This window comes from Astatotilapia calliptera, chromosome 3 (genome assembly GCF_964374335.1).
Source record: "Astatotilapia calliptera chromosome 3, fAstCal68.1, whole genome shotgun sequence".
Classification (NCBI taxonomy): Eukaryota; Metazoa; Chordata; class Actinopteri; order Cichliformes; family Cichlidae; genus Astatotilapia; species Astatotilapia calliptera.
In genome coordinates this window covers 66847364-66868705 of record NC_137424.1, presented here as the reverse complement: position 1 = coordinate 66868705, position 21342 = coordinate 66847364, and the positions used below count along the sequence as shown (strand labels likewise).

Below are 21342 nucleotides of genomic sequence, written 5' to 3'. Positions count from 1 at the left end.
TAAGTGTTCAGAGAGTGCACTGAAAAAACCGTGAAAGAATGAGGGATCATCAACATTTGGACCATATACACTTGCAATACATAGCTTTTTATCAAGTATAGATAGTTTAATGATTAAGAATCTGCCCTCTGGATCTATAACTGTATCGAGTACTGTGAAATTAATATTTTTATGTATTAAAATTGCTGCTCCCCTTTGTCTAGAATTATAACAAGCTGAGAACACATTAGGAAACTCAGGTGTTTTAAGTTCATTCGAACCTCTAAGAGGTCTGTGGGTCTCTTGTAATAGGACAACATCTGCCTGTAGATATGATGATTGTAACTAGGGTTTGGGTGAATGATATGTAATTTTGGGAAAATGGCTTGATTGGTCAGTTGATTCTATAAACTTATGTAATGTAGTAGTTGGCTGTAGAAGTGCTTGGGGAACAGAGGGTGCTGCTTGTGTAACTAAGGAGGATCTGTCATGAACCTCTACAGTAGCAGTGCTGTGGAAGGGGACATTGATTTTTACGAAGCATCTCACATTGTGTAGCAGTACCCATTGGTTTAGACCAGCCATACAATCAGTCAGGGGAAGAACAATTATTGTTCATGTGTGTTTTTCTGGCATTTTCCCTGAATGGTTCAGGAAAAATGCAACTTCGAGTTTGAAGCTTGTATCTGTTTCATATCAGCCATCATTAGTTTAATTATTTTAGAGAATTAAAATGATTATTTAGGAAATGCTTAGGAGAATTACCAGAAATATGGATTTTATGCTTGTGAGGAATGGTACAAAGCAGCATAAGCCTGACTCTCAGAACTAAATCAACAACTGTATTTGGCTGCCTAACTCATTTTTAATAAAACAATATAAATTGCCATTCTTGTGCAGTTTTACTCCTCTAGGGGGCACAGTTACCCCATTACAGGCCATAACAAATATATTTTCCTAAATACGCCACCATCTGATCTTAATCTGTTACACAATGTTAGAGGCAAAAGGTACAGAAACCTGTGTTTCTGGCTGACTTTTTACTAAAGGTATTTCAAAGACGTAAACAAGAAGAAAATTTGTAGGAAAGAACCTTAAAATAATTTTTTTTTTGGCATGTAAAATACTTTTTTTTAAAGTTCTGAGTTCAGGTTAACCCGTGAAACCTGAAAGCGGGAAACTGGAATGCAGGAATCAAAGAGTAGCCAGGAATATTGCTTAGTCTGGATCCACTAGGATTTCAAGAAGTGCTGCCTGACTAACAACCTGATTTAATGTCAGGGCCTAAATGACAGCTGAACCTGCTAAATCACTTACACTTTCACTTACTTAATTCGTTAATTGCATCGCTCTCTTTTTTCCTTTTATCTCATTGGTTCAGATTCTTTGTCTTTCCTATAGAATAGCGACATTCTTAAAAACTGCACCAATTTTCTTGGTACATTTTCTGCTGTGCACCTCAAGTAGTGGTGAGAGAAAACCACACTACACTGTAAATCTCAAAGAGGAAGGAGGTGGGCTTAACTGCTGTAAGAAATAGTCTGAACCTCATGTGACTTAACGATACGATGGGACAAACCACTCTGCTTTGCCTGCTCTGTAAGTATAGACATTTGCCTATATTATAAAATAATTAATTATTAAAATCTGTCTATATTATAAAAATTACATTACTAATGTCAAAGTTGTACAAAAAGAACACTAAGCTTTTACTTTCAAAGTTGCAGACTTTAATTTTACAAGACAAATTGAACTCTAAAACGTGAGTTTCAACATAAGGAAACAAATGCGATGACCAAATGTGCAAAAAAAAATATTAACTGTTTAAAAGCTGGTGTATGAACTTTGTAGCTACCGATGAATAACATATTCTTTTGTGGGGGGGATTTTACTGTTATATCTTTTTCACACATTTGAGGTATGAAAGGCATAAACTTCAAGAAAGAAGAAAAGAGCTCTCAGGATACAATCACCGTTGAAATGACCAGAAGAGGTCACCTGTAAAACAAAACACTAAACATTAAACTGGTTAAAACTTTTCTTTTGAATGTGATGATGTTTTCATGGATTTAAGCTGGATGCACAGATGCCTTCCTTTGGGTTAAGTTACAATACAATACAATTTTATTTAGATAGCACATTTAAAACCAAAAGTACACCAAAGTGCTTCACAGTAGTGCAATAGTCATTGTTATTAAACATTAACAAAGTACAAAAACAAGCACTCGTACTATCAGATGGGAAGCACTATTTAAACCAGGAGTGTGGGTTAAATAAATTGACCAGATGATCTTAAGGCTCGACTAGGAGTATACAAGCTAAGAAAGTCGGCAAGATAGCTAGGCGCAATGTTATTTATAATTTTAAAGGTAAGCAACAAGATTTTAAAATTAATACGATATTTGATGGATAGTCAGTTTAAGTCAGTGTGAACTGGAGTAATGGAAGCAAATGTTCCAGGAGACAAGCCGCAGCATTTTGAGCAAGCTGAAGTCTATGAAGATGGATGGCAAATCCAATAAAATGAAAACAGTGGGGTGACCTGAGTCAGCAATTAAAAGAAGATCGTTAAAGACCCTCTGCAGAGCCGTTTCGGTACTGTGGCGTGGTTTAAAGCCAGACTGAGATTTATCACTAATACTATTTGTGTTTAAGTAGGCCTGTAGTTGCAATAACACAATTTTCTCCAATACTTTAGATAAGAAAGGGAGTTTGGAGATCAGCCTATAGTTTGCAGGATCATTCTGGCTGCTCTTTTTTTTAGAACAGGTTGCACTATCACATGTTTAAAGCGGGACACACAGCCCACTAGTAATGATAGTTCATCATCATCCAAGATAGAATATAAGGCCCAATTCCAACAAAACCATCCACCATCCAGAATTCGAACTGCTCAGCTGTTTAATTAATCTCTTGAGGGTGGACAGTGAAATTGGCTCAAACTGATAGAAAGTTGACATTCATCCTAAAGTAGGAAGAAGATTCACCACAGAAGGGTGTAAAAGTGAGGCCCTTGATAATAAATTTTTTTCTTGTAAAATGATTTAAAAATTGCTCACAGAGAGCTGCGGAGGCCAAAACTGACATTCCCGGACAAGGATTGATCACAGAGTTACAGATTTTGAACAGGATTCGGGGGTTGTGGCTATTAGTCTCAACAATATCCAACAGGAAAGCAGCTTTAGTGAAAAGAAGGAAAAGAGACAGATAGAAATGCATGAGGCAAAACATGAAATCTCAAGACAATAAAATGAAATTGGGCCAAGTGTGCAAAGAAAATCTGAAGTGGTTTAAAAGCTGTTATTAATTACAGTGTTTAAGATGTACTTCTACCTTTGACCTGTTTCAAAATTCTACATGTTGTATGAGTATATACAAAACTATATAGAAAGGAGATGGATGCAGTTTTGTTTTGTTCAAAAGTTGAACGAAAAGAAAACAAAGGAATTGCATGTTGAAGTGTTTCAAGACTGTTCTATCAGCCAAAATTAGCCAAAATTAAATTATTTCCCTCATATACATGACCTTTGATGAACTCCTTAATTATGAGTTTGGACACCTTACTATGTATCAATAAAGACATTGTTCGATAATCATGGCTATTCCAAGGGTAGCCCTAGTGAAATGTAGGCAGAGATCAAACCCAGCCATTTTTAATGGAAAATGAAATGAAAATGAATCGCCTGAAATATAACAGAACCCACACATTTCAGAAAGCAGAAAAAAAAAAATTAAAACGATTAATTGACATCCGAGGGGGAAACAGCTACTGTTAATTATGAATGCATCTTGTTAACTGAGCTATCTAGCAAATCCCAGAAAAACTCATTGGTTCTACCTGCTTGTGCAAATTTGCCAAATATGGTCTAGTTTGTTCTGCACAAGCTGTCACAGTAGCTACTTCCTTTATAAAATATGGTATCTGATCTTAACCAGAGTTAAAACTAACAGACTCATTTCTCTGCAGTGCAGACATCTTTGCTCATCAGCAGATCAACACAAGGTAAGTAAACCTCTTGGAAAAAAGTAACATTTTCAGTGCGTGTGTGTTTCTATATTTTTTTGCTATATTACTAATGAAATATTCACACGAAATACAAGAATGTGAACATTCTACACATGATGCAATAACAGTGAGTGTAATAAATTCTCTCACAGCTCATTTGACTGTGAGTCCCAGCAGCTCTCAGTTGTTTGAGAACGAGTTTGTGTGTCTGAGCTGTGAGGATGTTCAAAGCTCTGCTGGATGGACTCTGAGGAGAAACACAAGTCAAGACATCAGTAGTGAGTGTGGACCTGGTTGGGGAAAACCAGCTGGTTCTTCTTGTAACATCAGCTACACTGACACAGTTGACAGTGGAGTTTACTGGTGTGAGTCCAGAGAGGGTCCCATCAGTAACATGGTTAACCTGACAGTCACTGGTAAGCTGAGTGTGTGGAGTTAGTGTTGATGAAGCTGTGTGTAAATGGATGAAATGCTGTAGTTTGTCTCTGTGTTGAGGTGGATCAGTGATCCTGCAGAGTCCTGTCCTCCCTGTGATGGAGGGAGATGACGTCACTCTGCTCTGTAAAACAAAGACCACTCCCTCCAACCTCCCAGCTGCTTTCTATAAAGATGGCTCCCTCATCAGGAAGCAGCCTACAGGTCACATGACCATCCAGCATGTTTCCAGGTCTGATGAAGGCCTCTACAAGTGTGACATCAGCGGTCATGGAGAGTCTCCATCCAGCTGGATCACTGTCACAGGTGACACACTCACCTGTCTGTGTTTCTGCAGCTTTCAACATTCACAATGTGACGACAACTTAATGACTGTGTTTGCTTTATTTTAGGGGAAGACACCACCACACCTCCACCTACATCCACACCTCCACCTCGTTCTACTTCTCTTCCTCCATCACTTGCTCCTCCAGTTCTCTTTGTGTTGTCATTTGTTGGGTCAGTCTGTGTTGTGACTTTACTGGTGGTACTGGTTCTGCTGGTGAGACGACTTGTTAAAAGGAAACTTAAAGGTGAGGAGATTTCATGGTTTCTTTCTTTTCAGCTTCAATTTTTAGTCTTACTTCATTCACATAGTAAGCATATATAGCAGCTGGATAGCGTATTCAGCTTTGGAACTTCAGATCATCCCTCCATGATGTCTAGATCCAGTAAGGGTCCCCAGGCTAATCAAGCCTAGCCTACCTTGAACATAAGCAAGCAAGAGCAATAACTGGTGTCATATACTGCCCTTTACTTTCAGTGACAAACAACAATGGAGCCGAAATCAAGCCAATATCAGTCACCATCTAATGCGGGATTTCCCAAGGTGCCCTGTCCACACTGCTGTTATAACTTTGTGTGATTATCAACAAGACTGGCTACAGATCCCGACTAAGGAAAGGAGCAAATCTGAACTACCTCTTCTATATGAATGGCATCAAGCCGTATGCCAAGAGTGATTGATAAAACTTCCAGTTCAGTGGAAGGCTCTAACCTATACTTCCCAAATGAAACATCTTTTGCCTGGCTTTGTATTTGCCATCAGTGACATCCGTAGTGGCTCATTCTGCAGCATTATTTGTCCTTGAGATGCTTTCAAAGAGTTGAGACATACTTCAAGATGACAAACTGATTTCAGGTCACAGACAGGAAGGCAGAGATAAGGAGACAGGGCCTGCTATTACAAGACAAAGATCAACACAGCACTAGCGTAACATCACAAAGTGTTCTGGTTATTGTAGGGACCACAGACCTGTTTTGATGATTGTGGGCCATAGATTGCAGAAGCAGCATGCTTCCACTACCCACATGGCCTACTTTTAATCCTTTGGGGGGCGGGGGTTCAGCTCTGTTTTCAGTTTCAAAACAAGACATTTCTGTATGAAAAAAACTTTTCTGTTCTTGTATCCTGTCTTATTTGTACCTGGGATAAGGTGCCTGCATCATCTGCACAGTTGCGTCCTCCCTAAAGCAGCTGTTTCACTGCTAGTCGCTGATTTAAGAAATTTAGTTTTTCATTATGTCCAGTTTGAATACTGGAGACAAAAGAAGGGGATCAAATAATTTTGCATCATAATCAAAATATTAACAGCAGTACTTAAATGACTATCTGCAGTGATGTCCTCTGTGTGTGTTTTATTGTGCAGAGACTGATCCAGCTGCAGTCTACTCAGCAGTGAGAACTGAAGACGTCAGTTATGGGCAAATCACCATCAAAGAGAAGAAAAGAAAATTAAAGAAAAGAGGTACAGCTGCGCTTCTTTGTCTTCATCATGGATAAAAAATGAGAAAGAGAGTCCAGCAGATGTTGAGATTACTGTCTGCATGAATGTGACACTGTGTACTAATTACTGTTGAGCAAAGCATCTTTATTTAAACAGGGCTGAAGTCAGTGTGAGATCATCACAGTTTTTTCACGGGACGCAGACACGTTTCTTTCATCAGATTCATAAAGCTGTGTGCATGCATGCATGCCTCGGCTTTAATTACATTTCCACTCTCATCTGTAGAAGTGAAAGCTCCCGCAATGCTTGAAGCAGAGACACCAAGTTAATTGTCCGTTCAGGCTTGTAAGGCCATCGCCTTCAGACTTTTTCATCTTTTCTGTGCATCATGGAAGATGCATGATGTGAAGTTATGGCAGAAGTCTTGACTAATATCTTTAATCATGTGTGGGTGTAGTCATTGCAATATTCATTTTTTTTTTGCATAGAGAATCACTATTTGCACCAAATGTTATAAGACATGTAAATATCAAAGAAGTGCAAAGAAGTGCAGCTCAGTTAAAAATATTGCAGTTAGTGTGATGTACATGCATCCCATGATTTTAGCATGTTTTCATGAAAACAGTGCTTTGATCAGTTGTTTGGTTTAATAATAACCTTCACTTCCAGTTCTGTTTTCTTCTTTCATGACAGTAAAGAAAAGGGTCAAATACTATATGAATACATAATAAACCTATAAATGCCAACAGTTTCAGTTTAACATTTTTGTTTGATGTTTGCTGCTGCAGCACTAAACAGATGTGTGTCTGTCTTATTCCTGTTCATACAACATAAAAAAAGAAGTGTAAATAATCGAAATAGTTTTTTTGTCATATTAAATGTAATGGTAAGTGCCAGTATGAATGTAGAACTGCACTGATGTCTTCTTTGTGTGTTTTATTGTGCAGAGTGTGATCCAGCTGGAGTCTACTCATCAGTGCGAACTGGAGACGTCAGTTATGGACAAATCACCATCAGAGACAAGGAAACAGATCAAAGACCAGAGGTACAGCTGCTCTTCTTTGTCTCCATCATGGTTCAGAACAAGTGTTTTTTTCCTTCATAAGGCCGATATTTATTCTAAATATTGAGATGCTATTTGATTATCTGTTTATCTATCATCTATCTATCATTCATTACCTTTATGCTAACCATCATTTCAAAGAATTTGAAGTGTGCACTTTGTTTTGAAAACTAAAAAAAATACTGTGTTAGTGCAGTTTTGCAGTTTTTTAAAACTCAGTTTGCTTTAAAATCATTGTAAGTTTAGTGATCTCTGAGGATATTTAGATGTGTTTGCACTTTTTTGTCTCCATAGAAATGCATGCCTTAGTCTACTTTAGCTTATTAAAGACAGTACCATACCATGTAGGGTATATTTTGTCACAAAGTGCTGCTGTTTGGGTTTGGAGTGTTAGGATCAACTTTTCTAGCTTGAGTAAGAAGGCAAGCCACAGCATTCAGAATTTAATACAATTGCACATAGCTCAACATCAGACATGACCAAAAAATGGTCAGAAATACCAGCGTTGTCGATGTTCATATTACAAATATCCAGAGAAAATGAGAGGACCAAATCCAAAGTATGTCCTTTTTTAAAAAAAATTGTTAGGCGAAATTATAATGATGTAAATGTTTCCAGTCTCCTGGTCACGTTGGTGTACAAGACAGCCCATTGACTTCAAATATATGAACACTTCAGGAAAAGAAAATCATTCCCACTATGAAGATGTCATAGTGAGTGATCCAAACAACACAGCAATGTATTAATGATTAACTGCGTTTGAGATTTTGAGATTTCCCTTCTTCTTGTGTCACACTGTACTATAGTGATGGGATTTCCGGCTCTTTTTAGAGAGCCGGCTCTTTCGGTTCGGCTCACTAAAAAGAGCCGGCTCTTTCGGCTCCGAACCGGCTCTTCAGGTTGTTTTGTTGCTTTAATTAATTTATTATTAACAATAATATAAAATTATGCACAAAAGGAATTACTAACGTAAAAAAAGTGGTTTTATTTGTATATGTTTATATATAAATATATGCGGTGGCCCCTAGAGACAAAACACGTACAAACTCCAAAACACATTTCTAGCATGAACTGAACTTCCAAAGCAGAGCTACTAGATCACTTAAATTACACAATTGAAAGCATGTGTGTATTGTTTGTGTATTTATACACAGGCACTCATATATATTCAAATAATTTAAAAAAAAAGTTCATTTACCTGTTACTACCACACACCAAATCCGGTCGTTGGTACTTGCTGGCTTGTGTAGCCACTAGGTAACAAAAGCTCAACACTGCGCCCAGCATCCTGGAGCACTTCTGTTGTCTTTTGTACGTGTTTTGGAGTTTTTACGTGTTTTGGAGTTTGTACGTGTTTTTACGTGTTTTGGAGTTTGTACGTGCTTCAGAGTTCGTACGTGATTTGAAGTTTGTATGTGCTTTGTCTGTAGGGGCCACTGTAAATATACTTTTATTTTTTCACTCCACATAAAATGTAATAAATAAATCATATAATACAAAAATCAACTATTCACATTTCAACTTTTAACTATTTAAATTTTCAGCTTTTTCCTTTTACAAATTTAAAGTGAAAACAACACAAAACACTGCAAACCACAACACAATTAAATATAAATTATAATATGAAAACAAAAAGAAGATGCATATTCTCTGTCATATGGACCTGCATGAATAAACTTTCTGAATCCTTTATCATCTGCAACCGAAAATAGTTGTGGATGATTACTATACCTTTCTAATGTGACGTTGTTGTCCCTGGCTCTCTTTCTCTTTCTCTCTCTCTCCCTCTGGCTCTGTTCCTGTGCTACTGAGTGTAACTACCGCCCCTCCCCCCTCTGCCCAGCATAAAGCACAAGGCTCAGGTGCGAAGTGAAGCGGAAAAAAAGTGCGAGAGAGAGAGAGAGAGGGTGAGAGAAAGAAAAAAAAACCCACATGACGGCTCGCGATAAGGAGCCGGTTCGCGTCGTTCATGTCAAAGAGCCGGCTCTAAGAGCCATTTCGTTCGCGAACGACCCATCACTACTGTACTAAGCAATTTGTGGAGAACTCAGGACTATGAGGTGAAACTAAAAAGCTTTTATTGTTGGCTATTCAACAAGTTCAAAGCAAACCACAGAAAAAGACTTCTAGGGGAAACAAGGAGCAGACAACTGTGAAAGTAGAACGGACAACTTGACATGAAAGCAGTGGGAGACAGACAATAAATACACAGCAGGTGATTGAACTGGTGGAAAACACAGAAGGAACAAATTAATGTGACAGAGGACGTTAAATTAAACATGATGTACATGAGTCAAGAGCCCTAACAAAATAAAACAGGAAACAGAACAGTGGGACAGAAAATAAAAATAAAACTCAGAGCAGAACAAGATGAGACAGTAGATCAATATATTATGTATATTTTTTGTATATATATATATGACAAAGCGGAAAAATGGAAAGAAACTAAAAACAAATCAAATACCCTCATAAATGATGATTATTATTATTATTATTATTATTATTATGTATTGCTGATGCCAGAACAATAAACTATATTGTAAAACCTGGGCAAGCAGCCACACTGATTATTTTAACTGAAGGCACATTCTTAAAGTAATAGAGTACTTCTTCGATTTTATCAAGAGTATTTAAAGCAAAACCCATGCATTATTTTAACTGTGGCTGGTCCCATGTTGTTTGAACTTTTCAGAGTCGTCGCCTAGTCCTTGCTGAAGTCCAACCGCTGGAATCCAACTGCTGTTCCACGTGACCTGAGGACATTCATTACAAATCAGATCTGTATATATTGTCTTTAATCTTTTCAATAAATTCAAGTCAACTCCTACTCAAAGAGAAATTAATGTTTGTGGTAAAATAAAAGCTAAACTTCTTTAACGACTTTAAAGAAAAAAAAAATACATGTATATTTTCATCACCCTGTCTTTCAGCATCTCAGTATGGCCATAACAGCAACATGTATCTATATAATACATGTTATGTGAACAATAAATAACAATCCTATCTAGTATATATCTAATATATACATGTAAAGTAATATATTTAACATACTTAGTTACTTGTAGAACCCTGCTGTTGTCTCCACTGCAGTGATCTGTATTCTCTGCAGGACTTTAGTTGGACTTGTTCTTCTCGTGTGGTTCTGTGGGTTTCATGAAGATGTCTGATGGAAAATGTGAACTGTTGTTGCTAACACATGCACATGTCTTCAGTGTAGATCAACAAAAGCTTAAGAACAAAGTGTGGATGTGGTTAATGAGTTTTGATTTAAGGAAATGAATTATGTGAGAATTTAGATGCTGTTTAAACGAAAAAATTCTCCATCAGTAGATAACAGTTTGCATGTGCATCTTAGTTACAGTGTTGTTGATATCTGTGGTTGTCCTTGCACAGGACAGTGAGGACATATGTGCTGTCTATACTCATTCAGTCTGATATGATCTCAGTTTCCATTCAGTCAAAATCGGGGTCAGATTATGCTGCAAAAACAAATGCTCAGAGAAAGACTGATGTACTAAGAGATATACTCAAGTAGAGTTACCAGAATCACCAGGATCTTTCCAGCCACTTTAATTATATGCATAATTAGTCAGTTCACAGCCAACTATAGGTGCATTCCAGCAGCATCCACAGACAGCAAAAAGCACTAACCACAGTTTAAAGCACGGTCTGGTGCTGCCATCTAGTGACACTGAAGAGCTCCAACGACTGATTTTAGGATCATTCTGGGTCACTTTAACTGCTGCACGTATTTTTGATTTCTTCTATCGATGTTTACAAAATGTATAGCGCATAGGGAACACAGAAAGACACATCTATACTACAATCATTATAGTATAATGTTGTGGACATTATAGCGTGACTCATTTTAATCTGACATTTCATTCTTTGCTCAACTGCACTGTGAAAAGCACAGATGTTTACAGTATTTGTATAAGTTATATACATGCTGCCACTCACAGTGCCCTATGTAATGTTAATGCAAAGTTTCATCAAGCTCAGCCCACTCATCTTAGGGAGCACACAGTCACACATGCATGTCTATGCTGCAGTTAACACAGTATGATACACACAGCAGTCATGGAGTAATGCAGAGTCTTTGTCATTCTCCCAACTCCTTCAGTTCATCATCTCTCACTCACTGTCATCTACATATAGACCTACACATAAACTAGCATATATATATATATATATATATATATACATATAGATAGATAGATAGATAGATAGATAGATAGATAGATAGATAGATAGATAGATAGATAGATAGATAGATAGATAGATAGATAGATAGATAGATAGATAGATAGATAGATAGATAGATAGATAGATAGATATAACAACAGTTCTAGATATAGAAGGAAGGGGGCCAGGGACTGGTGAGTGTCAGCACCACTGTCCAGGAGGAGAGAAGGAACATCCACGAATACATCACGAAGATGGCCCCAACTGACCGAGTGCTCAGTGAATACCTCAGGCAGCAGAAACCCAAGAAAGAGGAGGGAGACGAGGAACCATCATGGAAGGACAGGCCCCTGCACGGTATGTACCACCGGCAGATAGAGGAGGTGGCTGCTATCCAGAAATCCTACCAGTGGCTGGACAAAGCTGGACTGAAAGACAGCACAGAGGCACTAATCATGGCAGCACAAGAACAAGCTCTGAGCACAAGATCCATAGAGGCTGGGGTCTATCACACCAGGCAAGACCCCAGGTGCAGGCTGTGTAAAGATGCCCCAGAGACAATCCAGCACATAACAGCAGGGTGCAAGATGCTAGCAGGCAAGGCATACTTGGAACGCCATAACCAGGTGGCCGGCATAGTGTACAGGAACATCTGTGCCGAGTATAACCTGGAAGTCCCGAGGTCAAAATGGGAGATGCCCCCAAGGGTGGTGGAGAATGACCGAGCTAAGATCCTGTGGGACTTCCAGATACAGACGGACAAAATGGTGGTGGCTAACCAACCGGACATAGTGGTGGTAGACAAACATGAGAAGACGGCCGTAGTGATCGATGTAGCGGTCCCGAATGACAGCAATATCAGGAAGAAGGAACACGAGAAGCATATAATCTGTTTCTTAGTGTATTTTCTTTAAAATACGGTGTGTTTTTAATATCTTAATTCTATTAATCCATAATTATGTGATATGGATATTAAATACTTTTAGTGAAATATAATCCCTCCAGAAAGGCAGGAAAAGCCCTGTAACTTACTTTAAAACTAAATATGTTCCCTAAAACGGTGACAGAGCTACAGACCCATGACACCGTTACCCAGTTAGCTAGCAGCTAATGACCACCACTATTTGTGCAGTTAATGAAAATATAGGTGATGTTTGTTGTGGTGTTGCAAACACAGCACACTCATTTGTTTCAATTCGTCAGTTGTCTAAATGGATTGGTTCTTATAGAGCACTATTCTACTCTGAGCACCCACAGCGCTTTACACAACTTGCCTCATTGACCCATTCACACAAGCACTTTTTTTTCCTATCTAACACGCACACACATTGGGGTATAATCTTGGCCAAAGATATTTGCCACGCAGGCTGGAATTTAACCACCAACATTGCCACTTCATTGGGTACACCTGTTCAACTTCTTGTTAATGGAAATATTTAATCAGCCAATCACATGGCAGTAAGTCAATGTATTTAGACATGTATCATTTTATGATGCTTCATGCTACATGTTGATTCCTAAGTGTTTAGTTTCAATTTGATCCCGGTTATAATATAATATTATTTGGAAACTTTTCATGGGAATCATTCAGTCTAAGTCATCAGTCATGCAGGTCTTTCCACACAGCAGCTGTTTCTATGCAGTTTGTTTTCCTTAAATGGAAAGAACTGCTGACCTCCATGGGGAAGTAATTAGACAGTGTTTACAAATTTCAGTTGTTCATTGAGTCATCAAGTGTGATCTGTCAGGGGAGTGTGAGACAGTCCAGGAGGAGAAAATCACAATCAAGCTCAGTATGTTTGTGATGTCATGAGTATGACTAAAATACTTGTTGATCATTATTGATGTAGGTCTTTCATTTTTTTAGGAATAAAGTATTTATTTTGCTGCTTCTTGGCAAAATAAGAAGACTTTGTTCATGGATGAAGATTAGATATGATATGAAGGATAACCTGAGACAGGCCTGTAGTCTTAAAAACATCTTCAGCACAGAGGATCATTGGCTGTGCTCTTCTCTCCCTGGAGGTGCTGTAGGGGTCCTGCTGCCACAGGAAAGCCTGCAGCATCCTGAAGGACGCATCCCACCCATCACCTGTCAGAGCTGTTACCATCAGGAAGGTGGTTCAGGACCATTAAAGCCAAAACAAACAGACTGAGAAACAGCACATATGCCAGGGCTGTTGCATTAATAAATACAATCGGGGGATAAATCGCTGCGAAAACACAACATTCAACTGTGCAATATTTTCTTTTTAACTGTGCAACATTCTAAGGATTAAATCACAGTGCTCCAACCGTATCCCCACTTGTTTGTATTCTCACTTGTTCATATACAGTCTTGTATATGCTATATTTATTTATTTTATTTATTTATATTTATTTTTAATTTATTGTACATATATGTTTCCTCCTCTTAAAAGTACCCTCTTTCAAATGTATTGAACGGGTCTGCATACAATTTTGGTTGATTCTGATTCTGATTTAACAAATATGCAGTTAATCACCACACAGACCCATGAAACTTAAGAGTCTGTCAGAGTCCTGCGTTCAGATTCAAAAGAGGTGATTTTTTTTTCTGATGCAGAATCAGCGTATGTCTGTGGCTGCAGGTCTTATCTCTGAAAACAAACAAATGTTTAATCTCTTTCACAGATCAGAACTGTTTTGTTGTGACAGCTTTGTCACAGTGATGATGATGAAAAGAAACTGCAAACAAAGAACACACATTTTATCTAAGAGCAGCATTTAGCTGCGTGTCATACCAGTTTTCTTTCCTTAAAAAGCAGCTCACAGAAAGTGAAAACTGCACGCAATGAAAAGGTAAATATTTATTTCAGTTTTAAGTGCTTTCATAAAACTTTATATTTGCTGCTCATCTCAGTGTCGTCTTCACACTCTTTATGATGAATCGACAGACAAGAATACATGAAAATATGAAGCCCATCACATTCAATCTCAGTAGTAATAATTCATGTGACATTAGTTCCTACTCAATTAATGAACATTTTTAGAAGAAAAAAATGTCACTTCTGTGCAGCTTCTTTGCAACATATACAAACCTGGTCATGAAAGGAGGCTCTGTGTTTGAGCATTGTGAGGGGGGATGTTACTCAGGTAAAGGGACCAGGCGAGCTACAATGAGGCCCTCAGGTATTCTTCCGTTTTCTGGTATGTTATTATTCCCGATGAGTCAACACACATCCAGACATGATGCAATCGTGTTGTGTTAGTCTGAGTCCAGAACTCAGAGTCAGAGAGTAACAGATGGCATCTCAGTCTGACATCAGGTTTGTTTCTTTAAATATGCATGCTCACCTGGTCATCAGTGGATTTCTGTCTCCCTGCTGGACTTGACACCTGGGGTCTGTTTCAGCGAGATCTCCGCTCTTATCCTTTTTCTGATAAGCTTAAAGAAATCATGTTCATCTTGGATGTGTTATTAAATCTACTGAGTTACTGAGGCAGCATCAGCTGAAGCAAATATGTGTGACATGAGAGGTATGAGTTCACATCATACTCTGAAACTGATACTGTCAGCCTGCAGTATCACAGAGACAATATACATGACGAATACATCATAGAAGATCATAGAAGACCCACTGTTTTAAAAAAATAAAGACACGTCTGTGTCCCATTGTTGGCTTTTAGAGTACAACAGGTTTTCAGTAACTTGTCTGATTCTTTTGTAAGAGAAAAATGCATGACGTTGAACCACTGGATGAAACTGAAATACGTATAATACACAAACAGGTTAAACATGAACAAAATAGATCACAGAGCATCAGATTCTGCCCACATGATGTCAGCAGTAATAACTTTCCATTCAGTAAAACAAGTCCTTGACATCTTTCAAACCTCTTTCATATTCATGTAGGAGTTTTGTTTTGTTTTTCTGTTGTGTGTGTGTAGTTTACGTCATCAAGGTTATAATTTAATAACATGTTTATAGTGATTGGTGTATGAAGCCCTCTGACAGTTCTTCACCAGCAGGTGGCAGCACAGGAGATTCTGTCGACCCAACAACACATGGAGGCTTTCTCTGTGACCTCTGACCTTTAAGCCTGAAAACTTTTGAATTAACGAAGCGTGGTGCTGCTCTCTGTTTTCCTCCATGTTCCTCCAGCGGAGCGGACGAAAAGAAAAGAAAACCCCCAAAATGAATCAAAGCACCCCCAAAGATTTCTTACTTTTTTGACAATATTTGGTGTTTGTGTGACACACTACAAAAAATATAGAAAGCATATAGTACTTGGTTGAGATGTAATATTTTAACAACAAAAGTATAGTTACCCCCAGTCCCAAAATGGTTTGTTCCAGCTCACCTCTCCCCATCTCTGGCTCTGGTGCCCTTTGTGCCAGAGCGATAGTGGCTGAGTAAGTGCCTGGCTTAAAACAGGACATAATAGCTGCAATTAACCTTCAGTTACTCTTTATATACTTTGATAGGAGTCAGGCCATGTTTCTTTTTAGCTGAAAAACATTACACCAGGTAACCTGCAGTGTTGAAAACATGTTTTCCGACAATGTTTGCTACCCTACAATCCGTCCTGTTCTGTAGTAAAATCAGCGACATTTGACCATCCTGTTACTGTGTGTGTGTGTGTGTGTGTGTGTACAGAGAGATATATATAATATTGTTTTGCCTGAGACACGCTGGCTCAATTAAATTAGCAAATAAATAAAAAAGAAAAAAAATCATTTCAATTCAATGTTATTTATATAGCACCAAATCAAAACAGCAGCTGCCTCAAGGTGCTTTATATTGTAAGGTAAAGACTGCACAACAATACTGGGAAAACAGAGAAAACTCCAACTATCATATGACCCCCTATGAGCAAGCACTTTGGCAAGAGTGGGAAGGAAAAACTCCCTTTTAACAGGAAGAAACCTCCAGCGTAACCAGGCTCATGGTGGGAAAACCATCTAACAGTCAAATGTTTGATCATTTCTGAGACAGTCCTACACTTGTACGGACAAATTCAGGTATGAAAGTATGAATGTTTTGTGTGTGAAATTCACTGTTCATGAACGAGGCACTTAGACTGTAAACATACAGCATTTTAATGTCACAGCTATTTGAGCTGAGGGTAACGCTATCAGATGGAAGCAAATACTATTTTTATAATGGGTCTATCTGATGATTATTTATTAATCTTTCAACAGTCCAATACTAGAAAACATTAAAACTATTACAAATACACAACGAAAATGGTGATCACAGTTGTGGAGATAGAATCGTGTGAATGGGGGAAATTTTGGTTGTGTTGTTATGGATGTTCTTCAGTTTATTTCATATAAAGGATGAATAATGAAGAAAAACATTCTAGATTTTTGCATTTTTATTGTTAAAAACTGCTCAAGATGTTGCTCAGTCACATTTCCATAACAGATGGTGTAAGATCTTTATGCAGTGTCGGTGAGACGATCTTGCAGCAGATCAGTCAGGCAAAACACTCCTGCGGACACTCCTCTGTAGAAGGAAAAATGGAAAATGTATGGTAATCAGTGCACATCAATTTGTATTTCAGGCTATTTTTATATAGAACTTCACCACCAATGTAAAAGTACCGGTTTTAGGAAGATGAACAATATTTTCAGGAAGGATGCCGGACTGCAAGCAGAGCTGGTTGAACTTCTCCTTCACCTCAGCGCTGAGGTCCAGACTACGTCCTGTGAAACCACGTGATGTAAATCTGCTGCAGTGGCTGCAACTTTACTTAACAGTTTACTGAACACAGCTAAATGCAACTTTACCATATAATTTGTTTTCAACATAGGTTCCATTCCGTCCGGTGTTGATGTAATGATTCAAGCAGTACTCGTCAGGCTTCCCATCGACCACACGCATTTCAGTCGCTAACCCCTTGACTGACAAAAAGGGAAACAGCAGAAGAAAAGATGTTGGAAAAAAAGTAATACTCAATGATGATGATGATGGAGCATTAACCGTGGTGGTTAAAATGTTTCCTGGCTTTGTGGGCGTACTCACAGGGAATGCTGTATGTGAATTTTCCAGGCACGTCAGTCTTGGATGCCACCATGTCTATTTTCAAACAGTTATCGCTACGGGTGCAAAGACATAACATTAATCATCAGTGTAAATATTTTAATGCTATCCAAATGGTATTTGCTTTGTCTGTCCTCTCGCACTCACGTAGGAAATGAGAAAGACGCCTTAAAACCCCCATCTTCAGTTGGCTCAAGCGTGACCGTGCCAGACTTAATACTGGCTTTGCGACAGACGAACCACTTGGAATTAGAGCACATTCCAGTCAAGTACCACTTACCTGCACCCTGTGGACACACAAATGGAAAGCATTGAGAATTATAGAGAAGCACAAGAGCTGTTTATTGTAACACTGTGTGCGTGTGTGTGTGTGTGTGTGCGCATTTGTAATACACTGATGTATATTAGCTTTATTCATGCTATATCTTGAGAAAACATTTGCAGAATTTTACATCAAAGTTTGCAATGCTTATGTTTTGTTGTTCACACTCTGTTTTATATTTATATAGTTTTTCTGTTTGTTTGTTTTTAAAGCAATGGACAAAATAAATATTATCACGCAAAATCCAGGGTGAAAAATAACCAATTAACTTAAATGGTGAAGTCATTATAGAAGTAAATTTTGCAAAGGTCAGCCTCCTGTAAAGACTGCTAAACTGTCTGGGGGGTGCCCTGCCTATCCTTGTTGGATAAGGTCCAGCACCCCTTCTTTCCATAAGACGGAGATATTTGTATGAAAACAGATGGGCGGTGAAATAAAAAATAAAAAGTATTATGGATGACTCTTACCGCCTGTAAATCAAAGTCCGCCTGAGGTAGGATTTCAGAAGCAGAAACCATGAGGGAGCACAGTACCACTCCCAGAAGGGCACGAAGTGAAGCCATAGCTGCTGAAGAGTGAAGAAATGATGATGATGGGTGAAGGAAACGGTTTCCAAGGCCTAATCCATGGATCGACTTCCTTCGAGGCGTGGACGTCTATCAGCAGAGAATGTACCTTAGTCTGTAACACAGTCAAATATATTCTCAAGTAATATTCAAGCATGCCATTCAGCGTGTTAGTACGAGCTCGGGAGCAGCTTGGGAGAACAAGAAAACAGAGACTGCTTTAGATTGTCTTCCCAAAGTGACTCAACTTTATTCACAAGTACAACAGTTTATATAGAGGGTAAAATTCATGAGACAGCAGATTCATCAGTTTAAACCAGTACAGACCAAGATAAGGCAGCGTCTTCCTGCCCTTGGGTGAAGAAGCATCCTTTGTGTAGTGTATCAGTTCAGCTACAATTGTGATTATCTCAGCGACATATTTTCAAGGCACAAAACAAAGAGTTCTTACATTAGTGAAATCTGAAACAAACCATTTGGCCTTCAACAGGCGTCTAAAAGATTAAGAAACTAATGTAGCTGAGGGAGTGATCTCTGTGGTATTTCAACCTTGTACCAGCCTGTGATTCTCACACATCAATTCTTGGGTCAAAGAGAAAAATAACTAAAACAAAGGGGCCTTATTGAATGACAGAGTTTTCCTGTATAATGTCACTATAAAACAATATCCAGTAAATGCTCCCATGGTACTAAAATACCTAACAATGGGGGAGTTCACAAATGAAGATCTGGAAGTTGCTGCCTGGTGACTCTTTATATAGAAGAGTGAGATTATCTCCCCACCAACCGGTTCACACAGTTTTTTTCTAAAGCTGACTGATTAGGAATCTCAAAGTTGGCTTTCCTTATAAGTAATTCATGGTCTCAGTCAGACTGGACATGATCACTCCTACAGGAAGCAAAGTAAATGTACTATGATTTTATTTCACCTGTGAAATGATGAAAAACAGCAGAGTAGCTTACGCTAACAAAAGCGTGTTGAAATGTTTCATTTTCTGCTGTTTCATAGGTCAAAAGGGCGTTGAACCAAACTGAACCTGAACTGCTGCTACTGTTGTAGTGCAGCATCTGCTGTGTGGTTAATCATATAACATTTTGTACACAGCAGACAGAGGCTACTGGCACTTAAGTCCATCTGCTAGATAGCTTTTAAAATTGGTTAGGGAAGTGGCTTTGATAATACTGATACACGTTCTTTGCTACTGTGACAGGACAGGGATCCACCAGGGAATAGTTGTCAGGATAAAGAGCCTTCAGTTCTCTAAATATAAACTGGGTACTTGTAGGAAACTTTGGGAAGCGGCATTTTTCCTCATATCGTCTAAATTTAAGTTAGCTCAGGTACTTCTTACATACTTGCTCTACAGAAAGCCCAAATAAAGCCAAGGAGATATGTGAAAATAGGAATAGTAAAATATGCATCATAATCAGTTGTATGTGTCAACTATGTGGGCACCTCAGTCTTGTTGGCATGAAGAAAAGTTGTGTAATGTGTGCCATAAGAGCTGCAAAGGCATCATTTAAACAGTAGTCGTCTATTAGTCATAACGTATCTCCTGTTAAATAGTTAAATGTCCGTTCTCCATCTCTGTCCTCTCACAGCTCGGCGTATACCAACTCCAGGTCCCCACCAGCAGCTGTGGTAACAATGGCTGTGCCCATCAACACACTGAAGCTGAGAAGCCACCGGTTACTATTGGCGGCTCCAATAGGGTTACCTGTCAACTGTGGACACATGAAAGGACACCAGCAGAAGTTAAACAGAAACACAAGACAAGACAAGTTTACTGGAACAGTTCCTATTGATAGCTTTATGGAAAAGTGTGTTTAAACAATTTTCTATTTTTTATTTTGTTTATGATTAGATTTATTGTGAAAGGAATTTCAAACTTTTACATTTAATTTGACCTTTCCCCTGTTTTTCATACAGAGTGAAGACGAATGGATGGTGCTTTCTTTGTTTGTTTAAAGATAATGAATATAACTCTAAAGACGTCTTAAACCACCCCTCGTTTCTATATATTTTGTTATATAAATGGAAATACAGTGTACAAGACAAAAACTGAGCTTATATGATACTAAGGACCCTGTAAGTCAGTCCACCTTTATTATTCAGCACAGCCTTAAGTCTCTTAGTCAAGCTTTTTTGTATTTTCTGTAAAGAAGTATTCAGGAGCAGTTCTTTTCTTGGATGTTGGTTCCCTTTTATTCCATTCTCTGTTAAGACGTTTCAGTAATGTTGAGGTCTGGGGAGGCTAATCCATGACTGAAGTCCTGTGATGCTTCATACTGCATTAGCAGTTTGTTGTCATAGTGAAAAATGAAGCCACTGCCAATCAGACATTTGCATAGTGGATCAACTTCTGATGGTACTTTCCTGAATTCCATACCTATAATATGTTTGCACATGCTGATGAATATTTTCAACTGATTTCCCGTCCAGTTCCTGTGTAATGTGACATACGCCAGTCTTTCTCCCTGTGTCCCTTCCTTAAGAATAGAGCCATCCTTCCATTGAGACTGTTTCTGATGAGGCTTCATTGAGCAGTAGATGGATCCCTCAGCTCATCTAATCGTCCTATTTCTTAACACGTGACTTTCAGAAACTGTTAATCTGCAGTAGCTCGTTAACTCTTGCACTTCTTTTTTTTTTGTAATCTCTTAGTTTCCTCATTTTGTTAAGGTGGCACTGCACACCAAATCCAAAGTCAACATACTTTTATATAATGGAGTTGAACCTGTAACTGAGTTTGATTTAAACCAACCTAAGCGATTAAGTGAATGATGATGAGTAAAGGCGGAGGTCGTGGATGAAGACAGCTGTTGGCTTCTCGTATATTGCAGAGTGAGGTTGTGTTTGCGCATTATTATAAAACCATGTTCACTATATATTTTAGCTGCAGACAATAACATTATTTGTTCTGCTGTGCTGATGTTATTCCACTTTTTATTCCAAGACCCTCAACACAAGCCTTGTAGTCCAACCATATACAGACAAATAAATGGTTGTGGT

General features: G+C 38.4%; 2 protein-coding genes and 1 long non-coding RNA gene across 5 annotated transcripts; 1 reads left to right on the top strand and 2 right to left on the bottom strand.

The window, feature by feature from the left end:
• The first annotated feature begins 1462 nt into the window (after window positions 1–1462).
• On the top strand, window positions 1463–10076 carry LOC113019564 (high affinity immunoglobulin gamma Fc receptor I-like). Of its 3 annotated transcripts, XM_080298858.1 has the most exons (8): window positions 1463–1578; window positions 3947–3982; window positions 4138–4401; window positions 4481–4726; window positions 4813–4992; window positions 6109–6207; window positions 7134–7231; window positions 9942–10076. In XM_080298858.1, the coding sequence occupies exons 1-8, from the start codon at window positions 1548–1550 to the stop codon at window positions 9999–10001; spliced, it is 1014 nt and encodes a 337-aa protein (XP_080154984.1). In that variant the 5' UTR covers window positions 1463–1547; the 3' UTR covers window positions 10002–10076. The 3 variants fall into 3 exon arrangements, with proteins under 3 accessions (XP_080154984.1, XP_080154983.1, XP_080154982.1); XM_080298857.1 differs by having other exon boundaries at window positions 1564–1578; window positions 3947–4401; XM_080298856.1 differs by lacking the exon at window positions 1463–1578 and having other exon boundaries at window positions 3919–4401.
• On the bottom strand, window positions 4103–5166 carry LOC145425647 (uncharacterized). Its single transcript, XR_013906363.1, has 3 exons — window positions 5053–5166; window positions 4841–4955; window positions 4103–4232 (listed from the first exon to the last, which is right to left on the bottom strand). It is a non-coding gene; the product is annotated as an uncharacterized LOC145425647 (long non-coding RNA).
• A 6682-nt stretch (window positions 10077–16758) lies between the features above and the next one.
• Window positions 16759–19041, bottom strand: LOC113019553 (lipocalin-like). Its single transcript, XM_026163310.2, has 6 exons — window positions 18231–19041; window positions 17589–17728; window positions 17424–17497; window positions 17189–17302; window positions 17003–17104; window positions 16759–16904 (listed from the first exon to the last, which is right to left on the bottom strand). Exons 1-6 carry the CDS (start codon window positions 18324–18326, stop codon window positions 16876–16878), a joined length of 555 nt encoding a protein of 184 aa, XP_026019095.1. The 5' UTR covers window positions 18327–19041; the 3' UTR covers window positions 16759–16875.
• Window positions 19042–21342: the final 2301 nt, after the last annotated feature.

What these genes read in the sequence shown, in the direction of transcription:
- LOC113019564 (XM_080298857.1), top strand. Translation starts at nt 4,056, where the DNA reads ATGAAATATTCACACGAAATACAAGAATGTGAACATTCTACACATGAT. An exon ending in GGTTAACCTGACAGTCACTG is followed by an intron (nt 4,402 to 4,480) that starts GTAAGCTGAGTG and finishes CTCTGTGTTGAG; the next exon opens with GTGGATCAGTGATCCTGCAG. An exon ending in AAACAGATCAAAGACCAGAG is followed by an intron (nt 7,232 to 9,941) that starts GTACAGCTGCTC and finishes TGAACTTTTCAG; the next exon opens with AGTCGTCGCCTAGTCCTTGC.
- LOC113019553 (XM_026163310.2), bottom strand. Translation starts at nt 18,326, where the DNA reads ATGGCTTCACTTCGTGCCCTTCTGGGAGTGGTACTGTGCTCCCTCATG. An exon ending in CGGACTTTGATTTACAGGCG is followed by an intron (nt 17,729 to 18,230) that starts GTAAGAGTCATC and finishes GTGTGTCCACAG; the next exon opens with GGTGCAGGTAAGTGGTACTT. An exon ending in ATTCACATACAGCATTCCCT is followed by an intron (nt 17,303 to 17,423) that starts GTGAGTACGCCC and finishes CCTTTTTGTCAG; the next exon opens with TCAAGGGGTTAGCGACTGAA.